The sequence below is a fragment of the Aythya fuligula genome, chromosome 4 (assembly GCF_009819795.1).
Source record: "Aythya fuligula isolate bAytFul2 chromosome 4, bAytFul2.pri, whole genome shotgun sequence".
NCBI classification, from domain to species: Eukaryota; Metazoa; Chordata; class Aves; order Anseriformes; family Anatidae; genus Aythya; species Aythya fuligula.
This window is the reverse complement of record NC_045562.1, coordinates 842,434-862,477: the sequence shown is the minus strand read 5'-3', so window position 1 is coordinate 862,477 and position 20,044 is coordinate 842,434. Positions and strand designations below refer to the sequence as shown.

Here is a 20,044-nt window from a genome sequence, read left to right as displayed (position 1 = left end):
TCCAGTGTTTATCTGTTGAAGCCAAGCTTTTAAGTAACTGTCCTGTAAAGCAGCAAATTATTAAACTTGTTTATCAAAGCCAGTGTTGAAATAATTTTGTAAATACTTTGTGGATTTACTTTCTTCTTAAGGTTTTGGAATAAGTAAGTTTTATTGTGGTTTCCTACCATTGTGGTTGTCTGCTGTTCAAAAAAGAAAAGGGGGGGGGGGGGGGCAGTTACTGAAGTGTTCTTTCAGGGCATGAAATCTTAGCAGGGAGGATCTGGTCAGTGTCACTGCCTTGGTGTTGTATGTATTAAGGGGCTGTTAAAGGGTAAATGAAACTCACCTGTAGCTTACATTTTGTTTCTTCCTGTTAGATCCAGAAAGCTGAAGAAGGACTGGAAGGGGAAGGGAGGAGGGGGGCTGGTTAAGCACTGTGTTCACTTGGCTGTCAGCAAAGTCTGCTGAACACTACTGAGAACAGCACTTAGTAGTTGTGTTATGCCACAGTAAGAAAACATTTTCTTCTTGATTTTTGCACTAATCATGTTCTTGCTCAAAAAGTAAATACTGAGGACACTTAATCTTAAGAAGGTAGCCTGTGGCTTTTTTTTTTTTTTTCCTTGGTTAGTAGAAAATATTAATTTTCATTTCCTTCTTTTAATCCTATGTCCTTAGCTGGTAGTTTGGTTCTTAGACTGCTCTTAACATAGAAAAGTGGGCCGCACTGAAGATGAGACCTAAAAAAGAACCAAATGAGCCCTGTGTCTGTATCGGATTTGCAGAAGCAGGGATGTTGCTTGAGACTTGTGACAAGAAATTAATTATACATGGTCTTGTAAACAATTCCAGGAAATCCCTCTTGAATATGTGAAGTTGAGTTTCCGTGGTTTTCCTTCAAAGCTGAAATAGCTGAAGTAGTGTAAGAGGGGAAAAAAGAAAAGTCTACTGTTCCAGAGGGTGTTAGATCCCATTTGGATGGGCCAACTACACCAAGGAATTGTAATGTTTACATTGGTAACAAGCAACTTGCCTTACTTTTCTAATAGAGGTTAACTGGCAAGAAAATAAAGCTTCCTGCTTGTCACCTGTGAAGGAAAGATGCCTTCTGGTCATATTCTGAAGGTGCTGTTTCAACAGTGGTGGTGTGCCTCTAAAGGTAAGACAGTAATGCATGGATGTAACATACTTGTGGTTGTGGAATGATACTTAGAAAATACTGCACTGTTTTTTACTCCACTTTAAAAAAAAAAAATGTTTTTACTGTTTAATCACTGATGATTTGAGCTACATATAAAGCGATGACTAGAGATGAAAAGCTTTGAATTTTATTACCAGTTGTCATTTAACTTTTCAGTTTTAACACTTTAACAGAAGTAGGATAACGATCATAATTGGTGAAGTGATGAATATTTCACTTACTGTAAGCAACTTAATTTGAGCATGTTATTCTTGAAGATTAAAAAGTCTAACAAGTTTCGTTTCCAGTTTCAATAAATGCATAATGCCACCAGTCTGATTTGGGACGCCTGTCTGGATCTTGTCATGCCTCTCCATTCTAGAAGAGGCTTGTAATACTTTGAATATCTTATACGCCCTCTGTGAATTAGGTGCAGGCTTTGACAATTGCACTGACAAGATACTCGGGATGTTTTAGCATTTTGTGTCAAAGGGATTTCAAAACATCAGTCAACTGTAAATCATTGTGTGTAAATCCAGCCATCAGCCTAAGAATTGTTTCTGCCTCGGATACAGCCAGCTGTGGTAAGTTGGTTGAAATGTGGGAGATGCAGTGCTCTTGGGGATTTCTGAGGTTTTTCTCCAATGCAGTATTGTGAACATGGGCTCAGTGTTTATGTTCAGTCACTGAACACTTTGTTCAGTGGAGTTTGGGCTGCAAACAATTTTGATCTGAAAATGGGAGTTTAATGGCAGAAAGTCAAAGAATAAGTAACGGGTGGTACAGAAAAGGTACGTGGGTGTACGTAATGGTTCTGCAGTCTCATTACATTCTTACTAAATTTGTGTGTGTCAGACGGAAGGAGTAAAATGTCACACTGCTTGTGATGGATCTCGTCTTTTGGTTTCTACTCAAATCTTCTTTGAGTAGGCCGTAGATGTTTGAAGGCTGTAGATGTTTTCCTATTGTGCAAGGACATAAACCTGAACACCCACCGCTATGAGAGGACAATTGGAAACAAACAATGAAGGAGGGGAAGATTTTTTTTATGCTCTGTTACACTGATCTAAGGAAAAAAAAAGATACAAGAAATGAGGATGGAAGTATCTGAATAAGTATTAACTGCTGTTATTTTTGTTCTTTCAAGTATAATTTTGACAGCTGCTTTTCTTTCCTCGTGCCTGAAACCAAAAAAGCAGGGGGTAGTATAATTACATAGATGCTGTTGTGATTCCACCAGTTAGCAAAACAAATGGCTCAGTTGTTGCTTCTTCCAAATTCATGGAAGATGTCTGAGATTTTTTTTTTGTGTGTGTGAAGGACAGTGTAAAAATTAGCTTTAATACGTAATACTGACTTGCCAGGCCACTAGTTTTTAGTGCCTATTTGAGCTTATTAAATGAAAAGAGTCTATTAAATACTTTTTAGTAATTTGTCAAATTATGTATCACATCTCATTATTATAGCTGTAAAACAATTGGCTTAGCCAACAATCAAGTCTATAAAAATAGGAACTCTTTGCTTTTGGACATGTATCAAAAATATTTGTGCTGTATAGGAATTAATTCTTGTTGCTAATTTAACTTTGCCATTTTTCCTTGCCTCTAACGTTTCTTTATGATCCTTTTATGTTGTTTTGCTGTGTGGGAGTTGTTGTGTGAACCCTGAGGCCAGTTTCCATTGCTAGTTCTTTAAAACAGCCCTGTACAGTGTCCCAGGGTACTAGTTCTAGATGCTGCTGTTTAAGAGGTACCGTGTAGCTTTTGACAAAGGCTAAGAGCATTAAAAAAAAAAAAGACCTTAGTCTATGACAGAATAAATGTACATAGTAATTACATTTAATAACTGCTTATGTCTTTACACTTAGAGTTGCTGGTGTCATTTTTACAAAGTACACTGATGGGGGAAAGGCAACAAATACTTTTTACAAGGTAACATCTTTGGCCACAAAGTGCTCGGTTTGACAGTTAAATTCAGTTTGAGTATCCTTTTGTAATACATCCCTTTGTTGTAAGAGTTCTTACTCAATGCACAAGGACACAACTGTTCTGATAAGCTGTCAAACCAAAAATATGCATTGACCTGCTTATCTTATACATGAAAATCATTAATACTACTTAGTGACACTAGCATGGTCAAAGGCACTTCTTTTTTAATTGAGACCCAAGTCTGATTCTTTCTTTTGAGGCAGTTTTCTGTCTGTCTGTGAAACACTGGTATTTGTAACAACAGCTTTTCAAGCTTGCAGAAGTTCAGACTTCACCTGCGGAGGCATTGGTCCTACAGCTACAACCAGCCTGAAGAAATGTCTGAGGTAAACAGCTCATCCTTGCACAAGGATTTTGGCTTTCTAAATTCTACCTTAAATATTGATATTTGCAGAAGTTTATTTTTCAAAGCACTGACTGATGAATAAATCAGTTGCTTGAGAGGAGGTCACTGTAATAGGACTGGTATTACTTTTTATAGCACCAGAACTAACCTTTGGTTAATGTGTCAACTGTCTTATGGTTGACCTGCCACTGTAATTTTGAGGGAAGCAGATGTTTAGTATTAGGAGTATTCCAGTTAACATAAAGCTCAATTTTCAAAATTGAGCATAAATAGCATTTTAAAATAACTGCTGCCCTTAAGACTGGGGAATTGTACTATAACAGTGTGGCATTAACTGTGCAACTCAGAATAAGCATTGTTCGAATACCATTTGTCCTGTGGTCCATTATTAAACTTACTCAAGTCCAATTTTATACAAACCGAGGCATTTTTGTGTTGTGAGTAACCATGGGTGTGGAAGGTTACCCAGAACTCTTTCTGTAGAATTTAATAATCCCCCTTTTCCTGGAAAGGACAAGTTATTGTTTAGAAAATTTACATGCAGGACATTGAAATACTCAAATCAAACTACAGGATTGCCATAAAACTTATTCACCTGTATGCCTTAGAAAAAGCAGTGTCTTATAACTTCTTCCGCTTCTATGTAAAATTTTTTAGCATCTTTCCTGGCTCTTAGAACACTTCATGACTAGCAAAAGGAATAATTAGTTTTCTAAATTGCATTTTGATACTTGAAAATGCATATCATATGCTTTTAAGCATTGACAGTTTGAAATCTGGCAATTCAACTTAGAGAAAAAGTTGAGACTTCTGAAAGATTAATACCTGAGTGCAGAACTTCCTATTCTACAGCTGAGTAAGTAAACTAAATATTCAGTGAGAGTTGTGTGAAATGAAACTGTACAAAAAGAGCACAGAAAAGGTTCAGTAAAGCACAGCAGAATGCCTGGGTACAGTGAAGTTGTGGGCCACCCTTCAGGCACCAATTACTGTCCCTCTTGCAAAATCAAAAAACAACTGACAAATTATGTACTCAAGGTTTCCTTAATTGAGCAGCTGGCAGATCTCTTTGTGAATGCAGCATAAGAAATCCACATAAGAAGCTCCTCCATAAATACTCTTGTCTTCTACCAGGAACTGTCGGAAAAGGATCTCTGGCTGTTCCCGCTGTTTCACTATCATCAGCTGAAAAGAGGTAAATAAATATATTTAGGATACAGTCATGCTAAATGCTAGTACCACTTTTCTGTATCTATTACGCCCTACCAAGGCAGGGGGGGAACACATTAATAAATCCCCACATTTCAGTAGCTGTGTTTAAGAACACAGAAGCGAGACTTGCATGCAGCCAACAGCTAGTGCAAAGTAAGGTTTGCACAGTGAAAACGGTGACCTTCAGACTGCCTATCTCTGAAAATTGCCTTGGATGGAGAACTAGGTACATTTGAGGTACTTGGCCCTAGAAGGCATGCTGGAACTCCCTGGCGTACAGGGCCATTCCTGGTATGTAAAGCCTTGTACAGCTACAGAGAAGTTTCGTCAAAGCTTGTCCTGTTCTGTTCAGCAGCTGTGAGGAACCAGTTGAGGCAGACAAGTCTTACCTTCATGGTGTAGGGCTTTTGGCTCTGGATGTGCTCCATTATTGACTTAACCTTCTTAGAGTATGGATTGTCCAGGTCAGGCAGTAATGTCTGTTAGAAGTGAAGCAGTGCAGGTTGTTATATTCCAGTTGCATCTCTTACAAATTCATACAAGACCAGTTGCTGATATTTATGATGTGACTTACTGTGCATTTCATTCTAAACTGGGAAGTGCCACCTCTTCCACAAAACCTTGTAGAGTAATTCATCTGTCTATAACGCATTTTTCAGTTTGAAGTAATCGCAGTGTTAAAATTCATTATCAGGAGACACTTTGGCTATTACCAAGTGCTTTGTTCCTGCCTGAGCAATACATATTCAATAGGATTTTAGTATCTGTCATAGTGAAAGTTTAAGATACTTTGAAAGCTTCTCTTTTGTAATTACTCAAAGGGTAAAAGCTTACTACAGTTTTTTGTATTGCTTTTGGTGTCTTAATACCTTCTGCTGGTCACCTGTTTCTGCTTTTAGCTGAATGATGAATGCTGAAAATCCCTGTCACTGGTCTCTGAGTAGCATAAATCATAAAGTCTGAAAAACTTGACTAAACCAGTCTTTTGGTTTAGTCAAAAATTTGACTAAACCACTCTTCATATACTCACAGCTTCTGTGCTGATGTGTGCAAAGGATGGCACATTGAAAAGCCCCTGGATGAGCTCTGGGGGTGTGCTGACCCCCAGCCACAGGAACATGCTCAGACCATTGGCCAGAATGAAGGCACCTCCTTCTGAGAGACGTTCCTCAGAGCAGCGGACAGCAGCTGGGAAAGCGTCACTCTTCAGATCTAGGCTGTGCTGTGGGACAAAATTCAGAGTTGCAAACCTGGTGATTTTAAGGTAACTGATGCTCCAACTAGACACTAAGAAAAAGTAAAGATAAAAAGTTTATCACGCCTTAGTGGTTCCTTTCCAGATGACAGGAATATAGAGAGAGAGCAGTCACACTTTTGTCAGTTTACACATTGCATGCTAAGGAAGACTTCCCCACAGTATAAAGATGCTTGCATACCAGTGGTGAGCTTTAATAAAGAAGGCACCTTTCCTTAAGCCTGGGCAAAAATCTTGTTAAAAGTACAGCATCTTACTAAAAGTAAGACAGCATTAAGACATCTTAGTAAGACATCTTACTAAAAGTAAGATGCTGCTGTCAAGCTGCTTACCCATTTACTTTAAACTAGAGTTTCTGCCCTCCCTCCTTAAATTAGTTCAGCTATTTTTATCAGCTAGCAACTACATCACTGTACAAATACAGTCCAGCTTGGTCATATAACACTTGCCTAGCACAAAGAAAATCTGCATCTGTACAATGTAAAACATCACAGCACACTGAAAGCCATGTCACTGAAAATGAACAGATGTGCAGGCAGCACACTTACAATTGGCAGAAGCTGGGGGTAGAAGAAGAGCTGGGTGTCAGCCACTCCCATGGCCATGACCAGCTGCTGATGGTAAGCTCTCTCATCAGTTGGAATTTCTGGTCTGCTAACAAGCACACAGCTCTTGAGCAGGCAGTTCATGTACACTGGCAGCACCTTCATCGCGTCTGGAAGGATGAGCTGAGGGGCAGGGAAGATGTGTTGTTTAGTGTATCTCATGTGCTGGGGAACAACAGCTGGGCTTTCAAACATACAACTGCTTAATTCTTTTCTTTGATTTAAAAAAATAGGAGGGGAAATATAGGTCTAGATATCTCACAGGTATTGTCTCTAACATTTGGTCTTCACTGAGACTAAGTGATTTATTGCCCAGACTTGGGATTCTTAGAAGCACATTACATGGTATGTAAAAGCCTAATTGGAAAATACAGCTTAGAGAAGACCAAAGGAAAATAATAACCTCTAAATGGAATGCCTCCAAGATTGGTGGGAGTGCTGCAGCCTCGCTATTAACTTCAGCATTTATATAGAAAATAGCCAATCGTTATTCAGAAAAGTAGGAAAAATGCCACCTCTTGCAGCAATCTTTTGAAGTGCCTCAAAAGCTGGAAAATATGTGGTGATATCTTGGGAGTTGTAAGAAAAATTCAGGTTTAAAGGTTTATAGGATTGCAGTTTAGTCCATCCAACTTTGGATCTTTTTTTGAACTGGGAAAGTACTTTTTTTTCCAGAAACAGTTGCTGAAATAATTTGAAAGCACCTTATTCAGTAAACTTCCCCCCCAGTACTCTCTCTCTATATATATATAAAGAGGGAACTGATGATTACTACATTTGAAAGAATTTTCAACTAGCATGGAATAAAAGTAACCATGTTTACAGAGCTTCTTACTACTGTTTGGTAACAGTTAAAAAAAAAAAACAAGGGGGGGGGGGGGGAGTTGTTGAATTGTATTTTAATCACTGTGGATTTTTTTCCCTAGGAGTATGGTCCCATCTGGACATCGGGTATTTATCCCTCCAGCAGTCTTTGAGAGCGCTACACATAAATTCAGATTGTTTACTGAGTTACAATGCTATTTTCAACTTTGACAACAGTCTTAATTGTCAAAAATCAAAATGCCTTTTTTTTTTTTTTTAACAGTGTAAGAAGAAAAATAAAAACTTTTGTTGTGAACTAGCATATGATTTCAGCAGGAAGAAAACCAGCTGTCTCATCTGTCTGGTATGAGCATGGTAATCAGCTTCCTCACTGGCACTGCCATTTGTCCCAGAACAGCCTCCATATGCTGCAATTGCTACCATTGAATCAAACCTGCCATTAATTAGACTTGAAAGAAGATGAAAAAAGGAGAAGTATGTCCTGCAGTTTCCCTTTCTGGCACTGCTGACATTGCAGGGGTGGTTGTTCCTCTGCTGCAATAGCCTAACTTAGGCAGGGGCATCCTCACCTGGCTTACTGCTGATGGGCTGGCACAGTTCTTGCGGTAACACGCCAGCATGTGAGCTGTCTGATTGACCAGGATCTCTCTGACTGTCTTCAGGGGTTGGCTTAGAATAGCTTTAAAAGCTACAAATACAGAAGAACAAAAGAGTATGTTAATAACAGACACGCTTTTAGAGTATCCACATTTTGCTAGTTTTTAATATAGTAAAACTTACCTTTGTGAGTCCCTTTTCAGTCTTTCCTGTATCATTTTAGAGGATGCCTATTAATCTTCACAAAGAAAGGCCTATACACTTTCGTGCATTACCTGTTTCTAGCTACCTTCCCCAGAATTATTTTTATGGCATGTATATCTGAATACATAATCTAGTTCTCTTTTCTACTTTGTAACAGAGTTGCAAGTTGCTGAGGCTTGGAACAGCAAGTTACAAAACACAATTTCCCACTAGGCAATCACTTCATCTCTCCTACCTTCCTCTTCTTCCACCCCTAGAGAAAGCAAAAACGAAACAAAACCAATCTGCTATAACTTTACCTGACTTAGCAAAGAAGTTGATAAGTGCGTCAGTCTCGCAAGTCTTGTAGACATCAGCTAACTGGGAGCTACAGTTTAAACCAATATTGTGTATGCGCAGTCTTCTTTGTCCACTTATTGATGTGTAAAGGACAGCACACTGCAACAGATAAGCCAATTACCATTCATTTTAAGTTTAAAACAAAAAGTCAGTCCTCAAAGTGTCCATTGTGTAAGAGCCACCACTTTGTGCATCAAAGGCATGTAATTACTCCCAAGGACAGCCCAGCCTAGTAGTGCCGCTTCAGCATTAACTAACTAGAAAAACACCATACCTGTACATTTTGTGGAAGTAGATTAGACATGTAAATGCATTATAAAAATTATTAGCCTTAAAAGTATGTGTGTCATAAAAGTATACAAATACATGACTGATTGAAAGGATTATTACTCTCTCATTTGCTACATACTGATGGTATCATCTGAAAACAAGAGACCACTGATTGAAAATTTGTAAAGCACGTTATCAGCAACAGCAACACAAAAACTTAGTGATCTTGAAAAGTGAAGGGGGTCTTCTTACATGAATAAATTGCTTATGAAGTGACATGAAGTCCTTCTAACCCCACCCCTGTATCTCATCCCTTCCACTGACTTATATATTAAAATTGGAGGGATTATTTAAGAATTTGCTTATGATGCCAATTCTGCTTTAATGTATCGTTAGCATTTCGGGAAACCCTTTTCCAAGTATGAAAAGTAAAGGAACTGAGCTCAGGCTTTCCTGACTACTAACATTTTGCTGGCACACGCTCATTTCCTAGCACCGCAATCAAAAAAGAATCTCATCATCATCTACAGCTACAAACTGAAGTCTGCAAGGCAAATACCAACTGCAGTTGACTGCAGTCAGGCATGCACTGGATCTGCTGCATGTCTCTGTCACAGGGAAGCCAGGTAAACACAACATCTACATGGCACGCACTTTTCCTGTCAATGCTGCAGCACTGCTTCATGAAGTGATGGCAGACATACCAAAATGGATGTTCCACAGTACTGTTTTTGTGCAAGGATTAATTGCTAGCCTATGAAGGGTATTTATAGGGGCAAGATAAAAGCTAAGCAGAGCAGAAATGAACGCTCAGATAATTCCATAGCTTAAGTAAGTTCAAAACCTTGCAAGCTGTAACATTTTCTGCTGTTAATAAAAGAAAAATGTCATGACAAAATACCTAGAACAGTAAATGGCAATGTTGCATTATCTGCTGATGGTTGGGGCACATCTTTTCTTAGGCACAGGCATATCACAAGTGTTGGCAAGTAAGCAGAGAAATGCCAGTTTTAATTATTGCCTAATCTGCATTTCCAGGAACTATTACTGAGGCATGCCCTATTGCAGAATAAGAAGGGAAGCACAGACCTCTTGAGTTTCGGAACAGCAAGTTATGGCATTGCAAGTTCGCAATCTTTGGCTTACCTTATTAGTGGTACTATGACATCAGAGTCTGTGCAAGCTGTACCTTCCTCCCCTCAGTGCCTCGGCATAACGTCTTTTTTATTATTATGGCTGCAGTAGTTCTTACTCTCAATTTCAAGACATGGTATGTCATTAAGTTGTTTTGTTTTTTTTTACCTGAATTAAAGCGCCACTGTCTTCATTCAGTTTGTCATCATGTTTGAACTCTACTGTCACTGCCTTGTCACAGTCAACTGCTGCCATTTCTACATCTGTGGTGTTGTTCATGTAAATGGCACCAAAGAAGTCAGTAGCCCTGAAGCCTGTAGCCAGATTAAAACAAAAAATATATTATTTTATTTAAAAATCACAAGTGACATTATTTTGTGACTTCTTTTTTGGTCATTCAATTTTGCTTACTAAAATGTGAACCATTTCCCCTCATGCGTGTGCAACCTCAGTCAACACCTTCTGTGAGGACAAGCTGTTCACTGTTCTGATGGGCCATGAAGAGGTGCTATGGCTCAGAGACACCCAGAACCTTTTGCACTGTTCACCTGGCTGTTTTGTGTGTCTGTATTTCTCAAATACTTGCATTTGAGGCAAGAATGATTGGTTGAGAAGTAAGAACATTTATTTAATTTGAAATAACGAAAGAATATGCAAGTGTCCAGCAACAACACCCTCTTTTGTACAACTTATTTGCATTTCAGGATGCATGCATAGTGATCAGAAACCTTAATCGTATTTGCAGGTATATACAGTAAGGGCACACTCATTTTACCAGTCTATACTGTTCAAAAGGTACATAATGAAGTTAAAACAGGAAGCTTGATGTTACAAGTGATCTGTAGAGCACTTCAGCACTGTGTTATTTACAGTTATATATTCTCACATGCATTCATATTTATTTTCATTCCCAACGGTACTGTTACCTGTACTTGTCCGAACCCTCATTATTGCATCAAAGCCAGTCTTTTTTTCTACGTCCTTCCTGAGGTCGGTGAGGAACTGGGGGCTATCAGAACTGAGCTGAAAGTGTAAAGCACAAGTTGCAGTTCACCAAGGGGTGGCAGCAAACCAGCAGAAATCCAGCACTCCCTCAGCCTGCTGTGAACTCTGCCCCTGCCCTCACCCCCCATCAAATCTTTTCACAAGTAACATCTCTTCTCTTAAAAATGGCAAGAAATGCCAGTTGCTGTTTTATTAACAGAAACAAAGATGTGCAAGTATCCACCGTTAATTCATCTCTAAGCTTGGTCAAGCAGGATTCCTTTCAATCAAACCTGTTTCCAGTAACATCCATCCTTGCACCTACCCTTGACAGGCTAGATGGGATTTTGTGGTACAGCTTTAATAATTAGTTTTGTTCACTTAGCAAAAACTGGTTTTGCAGATCAGCTGATGACACGGAGAGAATCCCCTATTCCACATGAAAATCCACATGAAATTTTAAACAAGTGTTGTATACAATTTCTTTGGCTTTTTTTTTTTTTTTTGGGGGGGGGGGGGGGGGGGGGGGGGGGAGTAGTGTCTTTATCATAAGCATTTTGAACTGTAAATGCAGGAGTAGTTAACTACCCTGCTCAGATGTCACCATATGTAGGTAAGCAGGTTTAATTTTAAGATACCAACCAACTTATGCAGAAGTAAAATTACAGTCTCAATATATTTATTTGCGCCTGATCTGCTGTTTCTACATTTTGAATTTTATCCCCTGGGGTCTATAAATAATTTTTCTAGAGTTGCTCTACATTTACGCTGTCAAAGCATGCTTTGAAATAAAAGCAACCAGTCCCCAGGTGTTACTATCTGATTGGTAGGAAACTCGCATCACTTACCTGGAAATTGTTGTACTTGTACAATGTTCCTCCAGTGTACATTGTGACAAGACCCAGGGAGGCTATGTCCACGTACTGATTTGGGAAGAGGAACAAATTCACGCAGCAGCCGTTAGCCACACAATCTCTGGCTAAAGTCTCATAATAATTTACTTGAGGCTGGAAGAGTGTCTGCACAGAATTAAAAAAAATACAAATGTGATAACATTAGATACTGTTGGTAGACAATCACAATCCAAATACCAGAACGAAAAATAAAAACGAGACATGGATTTGATTGTAATGATGTTGCCCCTGCTCATACATTCTATCACCACATATATGCATTGAAAACTCAGTCTGTTCTTGTAGAACTAAATCACACCTTGCAGGTAGCAAAGGCTCTTGGAAGGTGGAATTATTTGCAGCTGGTTGATTTCCTTTACTGATGGGTGTTGCTGCCTGGCCCATACTTTAGCCTCATAGTTCTCGTAGGGCCAATCCCTATATGTTTATACCTAAATCATCAGGGCACAGTGTAACATGGGAGTATTATATATTTAAACAACAATTCTTTGTAAAAGAAAAGAAGTGAAAAAGACCAAGGCTCTACTAGAGGAATTTAGTGTAATAGCAGTCTCCTGTGAACTCCAAGTAGAAAATACCTTTTCTTTATCTGTATTGAGTAGTTTTTTGTCATCTCTGTTTCTCAGCTTCCCTGGTGCTTCCGCAGTTGGCAATGAAGAATGGAAGATAAACAATTTTCCAGCACATTCTGCAGCCTGTTGCAAAGACACCATATTGACATTTATTCTATTACTCAGATATACAAGCCTAATTTTCATTCATATGCTGTGGTATCTCTAAGAACAGTGCAAACCTTCTGCAAAAGTTCTTCAGAGCCAAACCATTCATTTAGTCTTTACACTTGATGGAAGTGAAATCCCAAAACAAACTGGGAATTTTGTGTCAGTAAATAACTCAGTCTAACACAGATCCTTTGGACGATGCACCGGTACAGTAATTCCTACATGGGACACTAAAATCTTGGTGGGCAAAACTAGAAGTACCTCTCCTAGAGACATTTTAGTTAGATACAAGCATTATGCAGCAAGCAACAAGGATAAAAGGTTAAAAAAATACTGCTTCTTCAGTTTGGGTGCACTGTTATCCACTGTATTTTTAGAGAAGAACAACAATTACATTCCTGGACTAGATTCCACATTTAAACTACACTAAAATGTAGAGCATCAAAACTTGTGATTAACTCTTGTCACTAAGAAATAAAGTAAAAGCTGCTTTTACTCAAGTTTTCAATTGTTATCTAGAACTCTAATGAGGCCATAGGATTTGCAAACTGGGACGGCAAACTGCTGACAAAAACCCTTCAATTCCAAAGAAGGGAATAGCCATACCACAAGCATCTTTGTACTGCTAACAAGCTCTTCCACCAAAATTTACAAAATCCAGTTTTTCACTTGATATTGAGACAGTTAATAGGAATGAAAACTGGTTAGTCTTCAGAATTCTAAATCCTTAAGCACTGAAGAAGTTGGGTGAAGGTGAAAGGAAGGAAGGAGGCATTTACCCTTTTCCTGCTCCAGGCTTAACCACACATCTAGTTTAAAAATGTAATACCTGAGAGTACTGACACAAATGGGCTTTGGTACTCTTTCCCCTCCAGATCTTAATATATCCACAAGATACTCCACATTTCAAAATAAGCCATGGCATTCTTCTGGGAAAACTAGGAATTTGCTAACTATGGCAGAAATGCAATCAAAGACAGTATCTTACTTTTAACAGAGCTGAATCTCACCTGTAATAGCACGGTTACCTTTAATCATGAATGCCAATTTCAGTTACTCTTAAAAGTAGTCTCTAAAGAACGCAAGATTGAGTTACCGCCATACACATCAAGAATTACTAACACTGCTTTTGACAATGTGTCCAAGATGCATATACAATTTCTAAAGATTTATGAATCTCAAAGAAGAATATATTTTATTCTTCTCAGATTAGTTATTTTCTTGAACACATGTATACGCGTATTAATGATTCCCAGGGAGCATCCTTGCAACTTATAACTTTAAAATACTAGTTAAATAAGAAGTTTATTTGAGAAGTGTTTTTATAGGAACAACATCAAAAGGAAATTTATATTTATGGGTGTTAAGTTTGTTTTGTAGAAGTCAAATACTGGGAAAGAACATTTTGATAGAAGTGGTAACCAAATGTATAAATATTTTGCACACATACATTCTACTACGAGTAAGAAGAAAACAAGTATCAGTTACATATTTAAGAAATGGGATTTGAGAGATGCTGTACAATTTTGGCTCAATATATCTACTCAGTTTGAGATCACAGATAAATCAATCTGTGTCATTCTTTTAATTGGCAACGCTCCACAGAAATGCCAGCATTTCAAGGGATATCCCTGACATACAGCAAGTTACTTAGATGCATCTAGAAGTCTGTACAAACATCCCGAGTTATCTATTAGTTATATTAATTATACTGTAGTGACTAAACACCTTATCTCTTAAATGCTGAATAAGAAACCAAACTGGTCTTTTCCAACTTAAGTGATTCTATGACTGGTTTCCCTCAATAAGGAGAATCTGGAAATAGATGTTACACTTGTCAGTTCTTTCTAAACAAAAGGAATTCAAAGGTGCTGTTACAATAATGGGACATCAGTGCTGGAAACAATCAGTGATTTTTTATTTTTTTTTTCTAATTTCCCATTATGATTTGTAGAAGGATTTGGCACTGGTCTTTAGCAAGCTATAGGTTATCATGCCTTGTTCTAATTAAAGAACTACTTTGACAGAGAGGAACATTGTAACCTTTAGTGCCTCCATGCCAGCCTGGATAACAGGAGCAAAGATGGTCTCACTCTCATTAGTGTCTGCAAACATCTCTGGAATCTGGTCCAACAAACTATGAAAGAAGAAAGGTTCAGTGTCTCAACTGGTTAGTATATTTGGGATAATCCCCAAAAATGTGACATACCAAGTCTTCATAGAGGAATTTCTTTTCCATGCAAGTTTATACTTAAAAATTTTGATTTCTTAGGATTCCAGCCGGAATAAAATTAAACATGAATTTTAGAATTCTATTGAAATGCATTATTTCAAAGCTGGTAACATAAAGGAACATGCATTAAATCAAAAATAGCTAAAAATAAAGGAGTTCAGGTATGGATAAAGACTTAATAGTCTTTAGATCATACCTAGGCATACATCACATATATAGAAGGAAAACCAGGAAAAACATTCAACATGGCACAAAGCCACAACTTGCCCTCCCACTTCAGACAAAGCAGAGCTGAAGATGCCTGGCTCACAGCTCGTCTAAACAGGCTTTCAAATTCAGCACTGCAAGTTGCTGCTACCACTTTTGTTTCTCCTCAAATGTGGAAATGCAGGACTTGGTGCATCTGCTGACTTGTAAAGCATTTCAGCAAATCCACGCATCCTCCAAAACCCTGTAACACACCTGACTAAAGGGGAAAATGTCTATTCTAAGCATTCAGCTCTTATTCAGATATGGAATTGTTGTACTTTACTTGTTAACAACAGATCGTGATTCCTGAAAGTCAACAAGGAAACCATCCAGCAAAGGAACAAAAACTTCTCCAACATCCGAGACCACCATCATCTGAGGCTGAGCTAAGTTGCTTTTTACATTAAAGAAGTGGAGGACCTTGTTATAAGTGACAAAACCAACTCGAATTGCTGAGGATTCTTCTTGCTCTTCTCTGTGAGAAAAACAAAAAAAAAAAGTGGTTAAAATTCTGAAACTCTGGCCTTGCAATAAGAGCATTACTTTGAAATGCGGGGCTGCTTTCAGATCATTATCTGTACTGGGAGCAACAAAGCAAACAACCAAACAGATGTAATTGTCCCAGTCTTTGCCTCCAGTCAAATTAAAACAACCTGATTAAATCAACTGTTGTAATTTTATTTTTTAATATATATCTTAAAGTCAACCCTATCAACTGTGCATCCCATTCAAGCAGGCTAGAGAATGTAAGATAAAGAATAGACTATATCTTCAAAACATGGAAAAGAGGTAACAGGACAATCCTTTACAATCAGAAAATCAGCTTTATTTAGAATACACTGTAATTCAGTGACACTAATGATCAGTGCCTTGAGAGAGCAGTTACTAGGCTTCAATAATGTCTGAGGCACTGAAGCCTGAAAGTCACCAATCTTCTGCTTTGGCAGGACTGCTTTTAAGCAGCAAAAGGTCTTGGATCCCTCATAACTGTGCATCATACAGGAAGTGTACTGTAGAAATTTTTTGTTATTCCTGCTGTGTTCCCAGGCCAGCTAAAGCTCACAAACTGCTGCTGCGAGCTACACCTCACCTGCAAGAACACTGTGAGCAGTGAGCTCAGGAGCTCTTTTGCAGGAGGTAACTCCCCTAAGCACTAGCTAGTGTGTCATTAGTAGCAGCATCATTAATAAAACTAGTGAGACCAGGTTTGCAGCCCTAAGTTTATTAAGTCAAATTCCAAAAATCAGTCTTAATTACTTCTAAAATAGCACATTCTCTTGGTTTTACAAGCTTCACTTAAAACCTTGAGCTTGGGAGGGAAACGATTTTTCACGTCTACGATCTTTAACACGCATGTCAATAAAGAATGCTAAGCCACCATTCCTGTTTTGTGGAAACCGCTGGATGAGAAAGGAGCTACTTTTGATTTAAAACAAACCAATACTCTATATGAACACATTCTGTAAAGAAGCATTTTAAATAATCTCTCTGAGATCCTCTAACTCACATAGATGCATCCTTTCTGAATGCAAGTCTCTAATCACTCCTAGCAATCAGACACTACTATTTTCTAAGTAACGTGATTAACAGGGAGCATTCAGGACAAGTTATTCCTAACTTCAGGCACATACAGCACTTTCCTACTTCAAGGAGCAATAGCCGCATCATCCTACTGGTTCCAATGCTGTTACACAGCAGGTATGTGGGACAATTTCATCAGACACTGCTCCTTACAGTGTGGCAGTGTACACTATACAATGTGATTTCTTCTATCATTGTTTCAAAGGTCACTTGTCAAACACAGCAGCTGATTGCCTGTACGGCTAACACACTTAGTTCTTTTTAGTGTCTCAGAATGAGATGTCTGAATCAAATGCACTCAAATGTTTTTAAGTTATATGTCTAAAAAATCATACTGGTACAAATAGCCTGATTTTCTGAGGTCAAGAGCAGAATTTCTGTAAACACATTTCTCTATTTATCTAAACAGAGAATTAGTATTCTGGTTTAGAACATCTAAATTTGAAAGTGCCTGCCCTAAAACTTCTAGCAAGCAAATAATATGTTTGCTGCTGTGCTGCAAATCTGCAGAAGCATAAAGCCCTTTTAACACAAAGTAGCTAGACACCTAACTTAATCCATTATTTGCTAGCTTTAATTTCTCAGCCATTCTCACAGGCTTACCTGCCACAAGCCGCTACACCAGTGGCCTTTTTGTTACATACATTGCTCTGTTAACCAGAAGTCTTTCCTCTTAAAGAATTTGGGCTCCCGGAAATCTGAGCACAGGGTGAATTCCCAGAATGATGTTTTCACCTCATGTGATAACAGCAGAATATTTTTGCAGGTGTCTTTCTTCAGCACCAGGTGTTCCTAAACTGCCACTTGTTTTTTGCTACTATACCCATGGCCTTTTATTATCTTCAGAGTCATGACCAATCCTGATAGAAAGCTCTGAGATACATGTATGTGCAGGACAATATCAAACACTCGTGTCTCCAGTGTAATCTTCAATGACAAAGTGCTCAAGGGATGGTCTTACATGGGCATCTGACAAACTCCCCACCCTGAACTGGAATTTCTTTCATGCACAGAGATCACATATGTGAAATGTGACAAGCACATATGATAAAAAGATTAACATATCCCTGATTATCTCAAGGGTCTTGTCTCCCACTCTTCCTCACTTTGCTCCCTCTGTTTCTTAAGCATGTTCTCCCTCTATAAATACTGTTATTCGGAATGCATTTTCTTTCTGTATGCTCTTCAATCCTTTTGTATGCCTCAACTAAGAAACACCTCGTCTACTTAATTTTTTCAGTCTGACTGCCACTGCTTTCATTTAACTGTCAGCATTATTCATTAATGAAAACTGCACTAAACATATACTGAAAACTAAATGAAACTATACTAAAGTAATATACTGTGATTAATACAGATCAGTAGTAATAGTACTACTACACGTTTAATGCTGACATAGCAAACATGCCATACTTAACAGAATGTCAGTTGCCTACAAGATTTGCTCACCTCTCAGATACATACCATGGCAGAAAAATCTCACAACAAAGCAAAGTTCCGCTGATTAAAAAAAAAAAAAAAAAAAAAAAAGAGCTAAAGATACAACCTACCAACACTGGTTTTAGAGAGACTTTACTTTCTCGAGATTCTGGTTAGTGGTATTTCTCTGCTTAATCTAACGAGAACAGCAGCACTGCAGTAAACAGAACCACAGCACATAAAGTCAAAACTACAAGCTGGGACTTAGCTGATAATACCACTAGAGTTCAGTACAGGAAAAGAAAAGAAAGTGCTACATGTTCAGTCAGTACAACACATTCCTTCCATTCATATCGTAAACCCAGATATCAATCTAAATTTTTCAAAAACTGCCAGCAATTTTTAAATTACCATTTAGTCACTACCACCTCAAAAATACCTGTATTGTAAGTTCTGTCATTTTTTGTACTTTCTTGGTTTTACCTCTCAACATGCATAGCTTCTTGAAAACTGTGGTATGGTACAGTAAGCAAAACACATGTATGTTTCTTTACCTTGGAAGCTTATCTAGCAGTGTCTTCAGTTCCTCGCATATGAGTTTAACTAGACCACTGTTTATATTTCGGTATGATACATCAATCATGAAGATATAAGCTGGTGGATTTGGAGGCTTGTTATTCTATGGAAAAAATATTCACAGGGAAAATTAGACAGTGTCCTGTTATGTCAAAAAGATTTACAAAAAGGTACCATAGGGCAATCTAAATACTGTGTTTAGTCATTTGAAAAATGCTATGAATTAGAAAGAGTAATTATTACAGAAAGATGGCATGTCCTGGGTAAGCACCATCCTTGGAATAAACTGTACTACTGGAAAATAGATCCTAATAGAATAAAATATGTAAAGGATAAAAGTTTATTAGATAAGACGAAACACTAGCATTTTCTATTGGAATTCAAGTGTTTAAACAAATTTGTTTCTGTATTCCATATATGCTTACACAATACCATTTTGTTTACAGAAATGCTTAAATTCAGTTTTTGTTAACATTTGCCTCTAAAAACTGTTAAGCAATTTCTAACCAATCTGGAAACAGAAAATGTGACTTAGGTACTGAACCAGAATTAAAATACTGCAATCTCTAGCACCACTAAGTGTTCATGTGCATCCTCTCTGTCTTGCTTTCTTATGCCCCAGTACACTCTGGACAGATAAGAAAACTGTACTTTCAGGAATAAGCTGATTTTCTGTAAGATAATTAAAGCACTGGAGTGTAATGCTCAATGTATGCAACTGCTACATACAGAGCAGTGACTCAGACTGGTATGGATTCCTTTTGGCACAGCTTCTTGGCCACAGTCGTACATAAGAGACATTTAAGTAGCATACATATTGTCATATACACTACTGACCAAGCTTCTGTAACTAACAAGATGATGATGATTGTTTTATTTTTGTTTATAAACAAAGCAATGTAATGCTTACTGATGTGCCCAGGAAGATCATATAGAGTGCACATAGCAACAGTAATCATCATGGGCCTAGCCATATGCCTAAATTCAGTTTTTCTAATTCTCATTAAGATGAGTAGTGGTCATTACCTGGTGTCAAGTTCAGGACAACTTTTCCATTATAGTTACATATGCTATTTCACGGCCTTCATATAAAGACTTCTGACCACTTACCAAATTATACTCATTACAAATAATCTGCAGAAAACTCCATATAAGAAAAAAATCATCTAATCCTTGAAATATGACTTATCCATACTCATATCCTCAGAACACATAAAATTGAACATTATACCCTTGATCTCACTTCATTTGAATCACGTAAATCAAGATTAACTCTTGTCAACTAAAACCAGACAGTAATTTTAAAACCTGTTCTGTTTTTTGCATTTGGATTCTAGTTTCAAAAAACATATCAAACGCTACTTTCTGAACTCTCGTAGCACATCGCTATTTATAAAGAATTCCTCCATAATTTCTGACAAATATATGG

General features: G+C 37.9%; 1 protein-coding gene across 2 annotated transcripts in view; it reads right to left on the bottom strand.

Annotated features, from left to right (window-relative positions):
- Positions 1–2,144: 2,144 nt before the first annotated feature.
- Positions 2,145–20,044, bottom strand: part of LOC116488650 (protein transport protein Sec24D-like) — a 53,925-nt gene continuing 36,025 nt past the window's right edge. For both annotated transcript variants that reach the window (XM_032186363.1, XM_032186364.1), the window contains 13 exons: positions 18,594–18,718; positions 15,323–15,514; positions 14,601–14,694; positions 12,414–12,530; positions 11,770–11,940; positions 10,864–10,960; positions 10,106–10,251; positions 8,494–8,632; positions 7,963–8,081; positions 6,512–6,691; positions 5,739–5,930; positions 5,098–5,187; positions 2,145–4,681 (listed from right to left, as the gene is read on the bottom strand). In XM_032186363.1, coding sequence (XP_032042254.1) covers positions 4,541–4,681; positions 5,098–5,187; positions 5,739–5,930; positions 6,512–6,691; positions 7,963–8,081; positions 8,494–8,632; positions 10,106–10,251; positions 10,864–10,960; positions 11,770–11,940; positions 12,414–12,530; positions 14,601–14,694; positions 15,323–15,514; positions 18,594–18,718 — 1,803 coding nt within the window. In that variant the 3' untranslated portion in view covers positions 2,145–4,540. The remainder of the gene's footprint in view (positions 4,682–5,097; positions 5,188–5,738; positions 5,931–6,511; positions 6,692–7,962; positions 8,082–8,493; positions 8,633–10,105; positions 10,252–10,863; positions 10,961–11,769; positions 11,941–12,413; positions 12,531–14,600; positions 14,695–15,322; positions 15,515–18,593; positions 18,719–20,044) is intronic.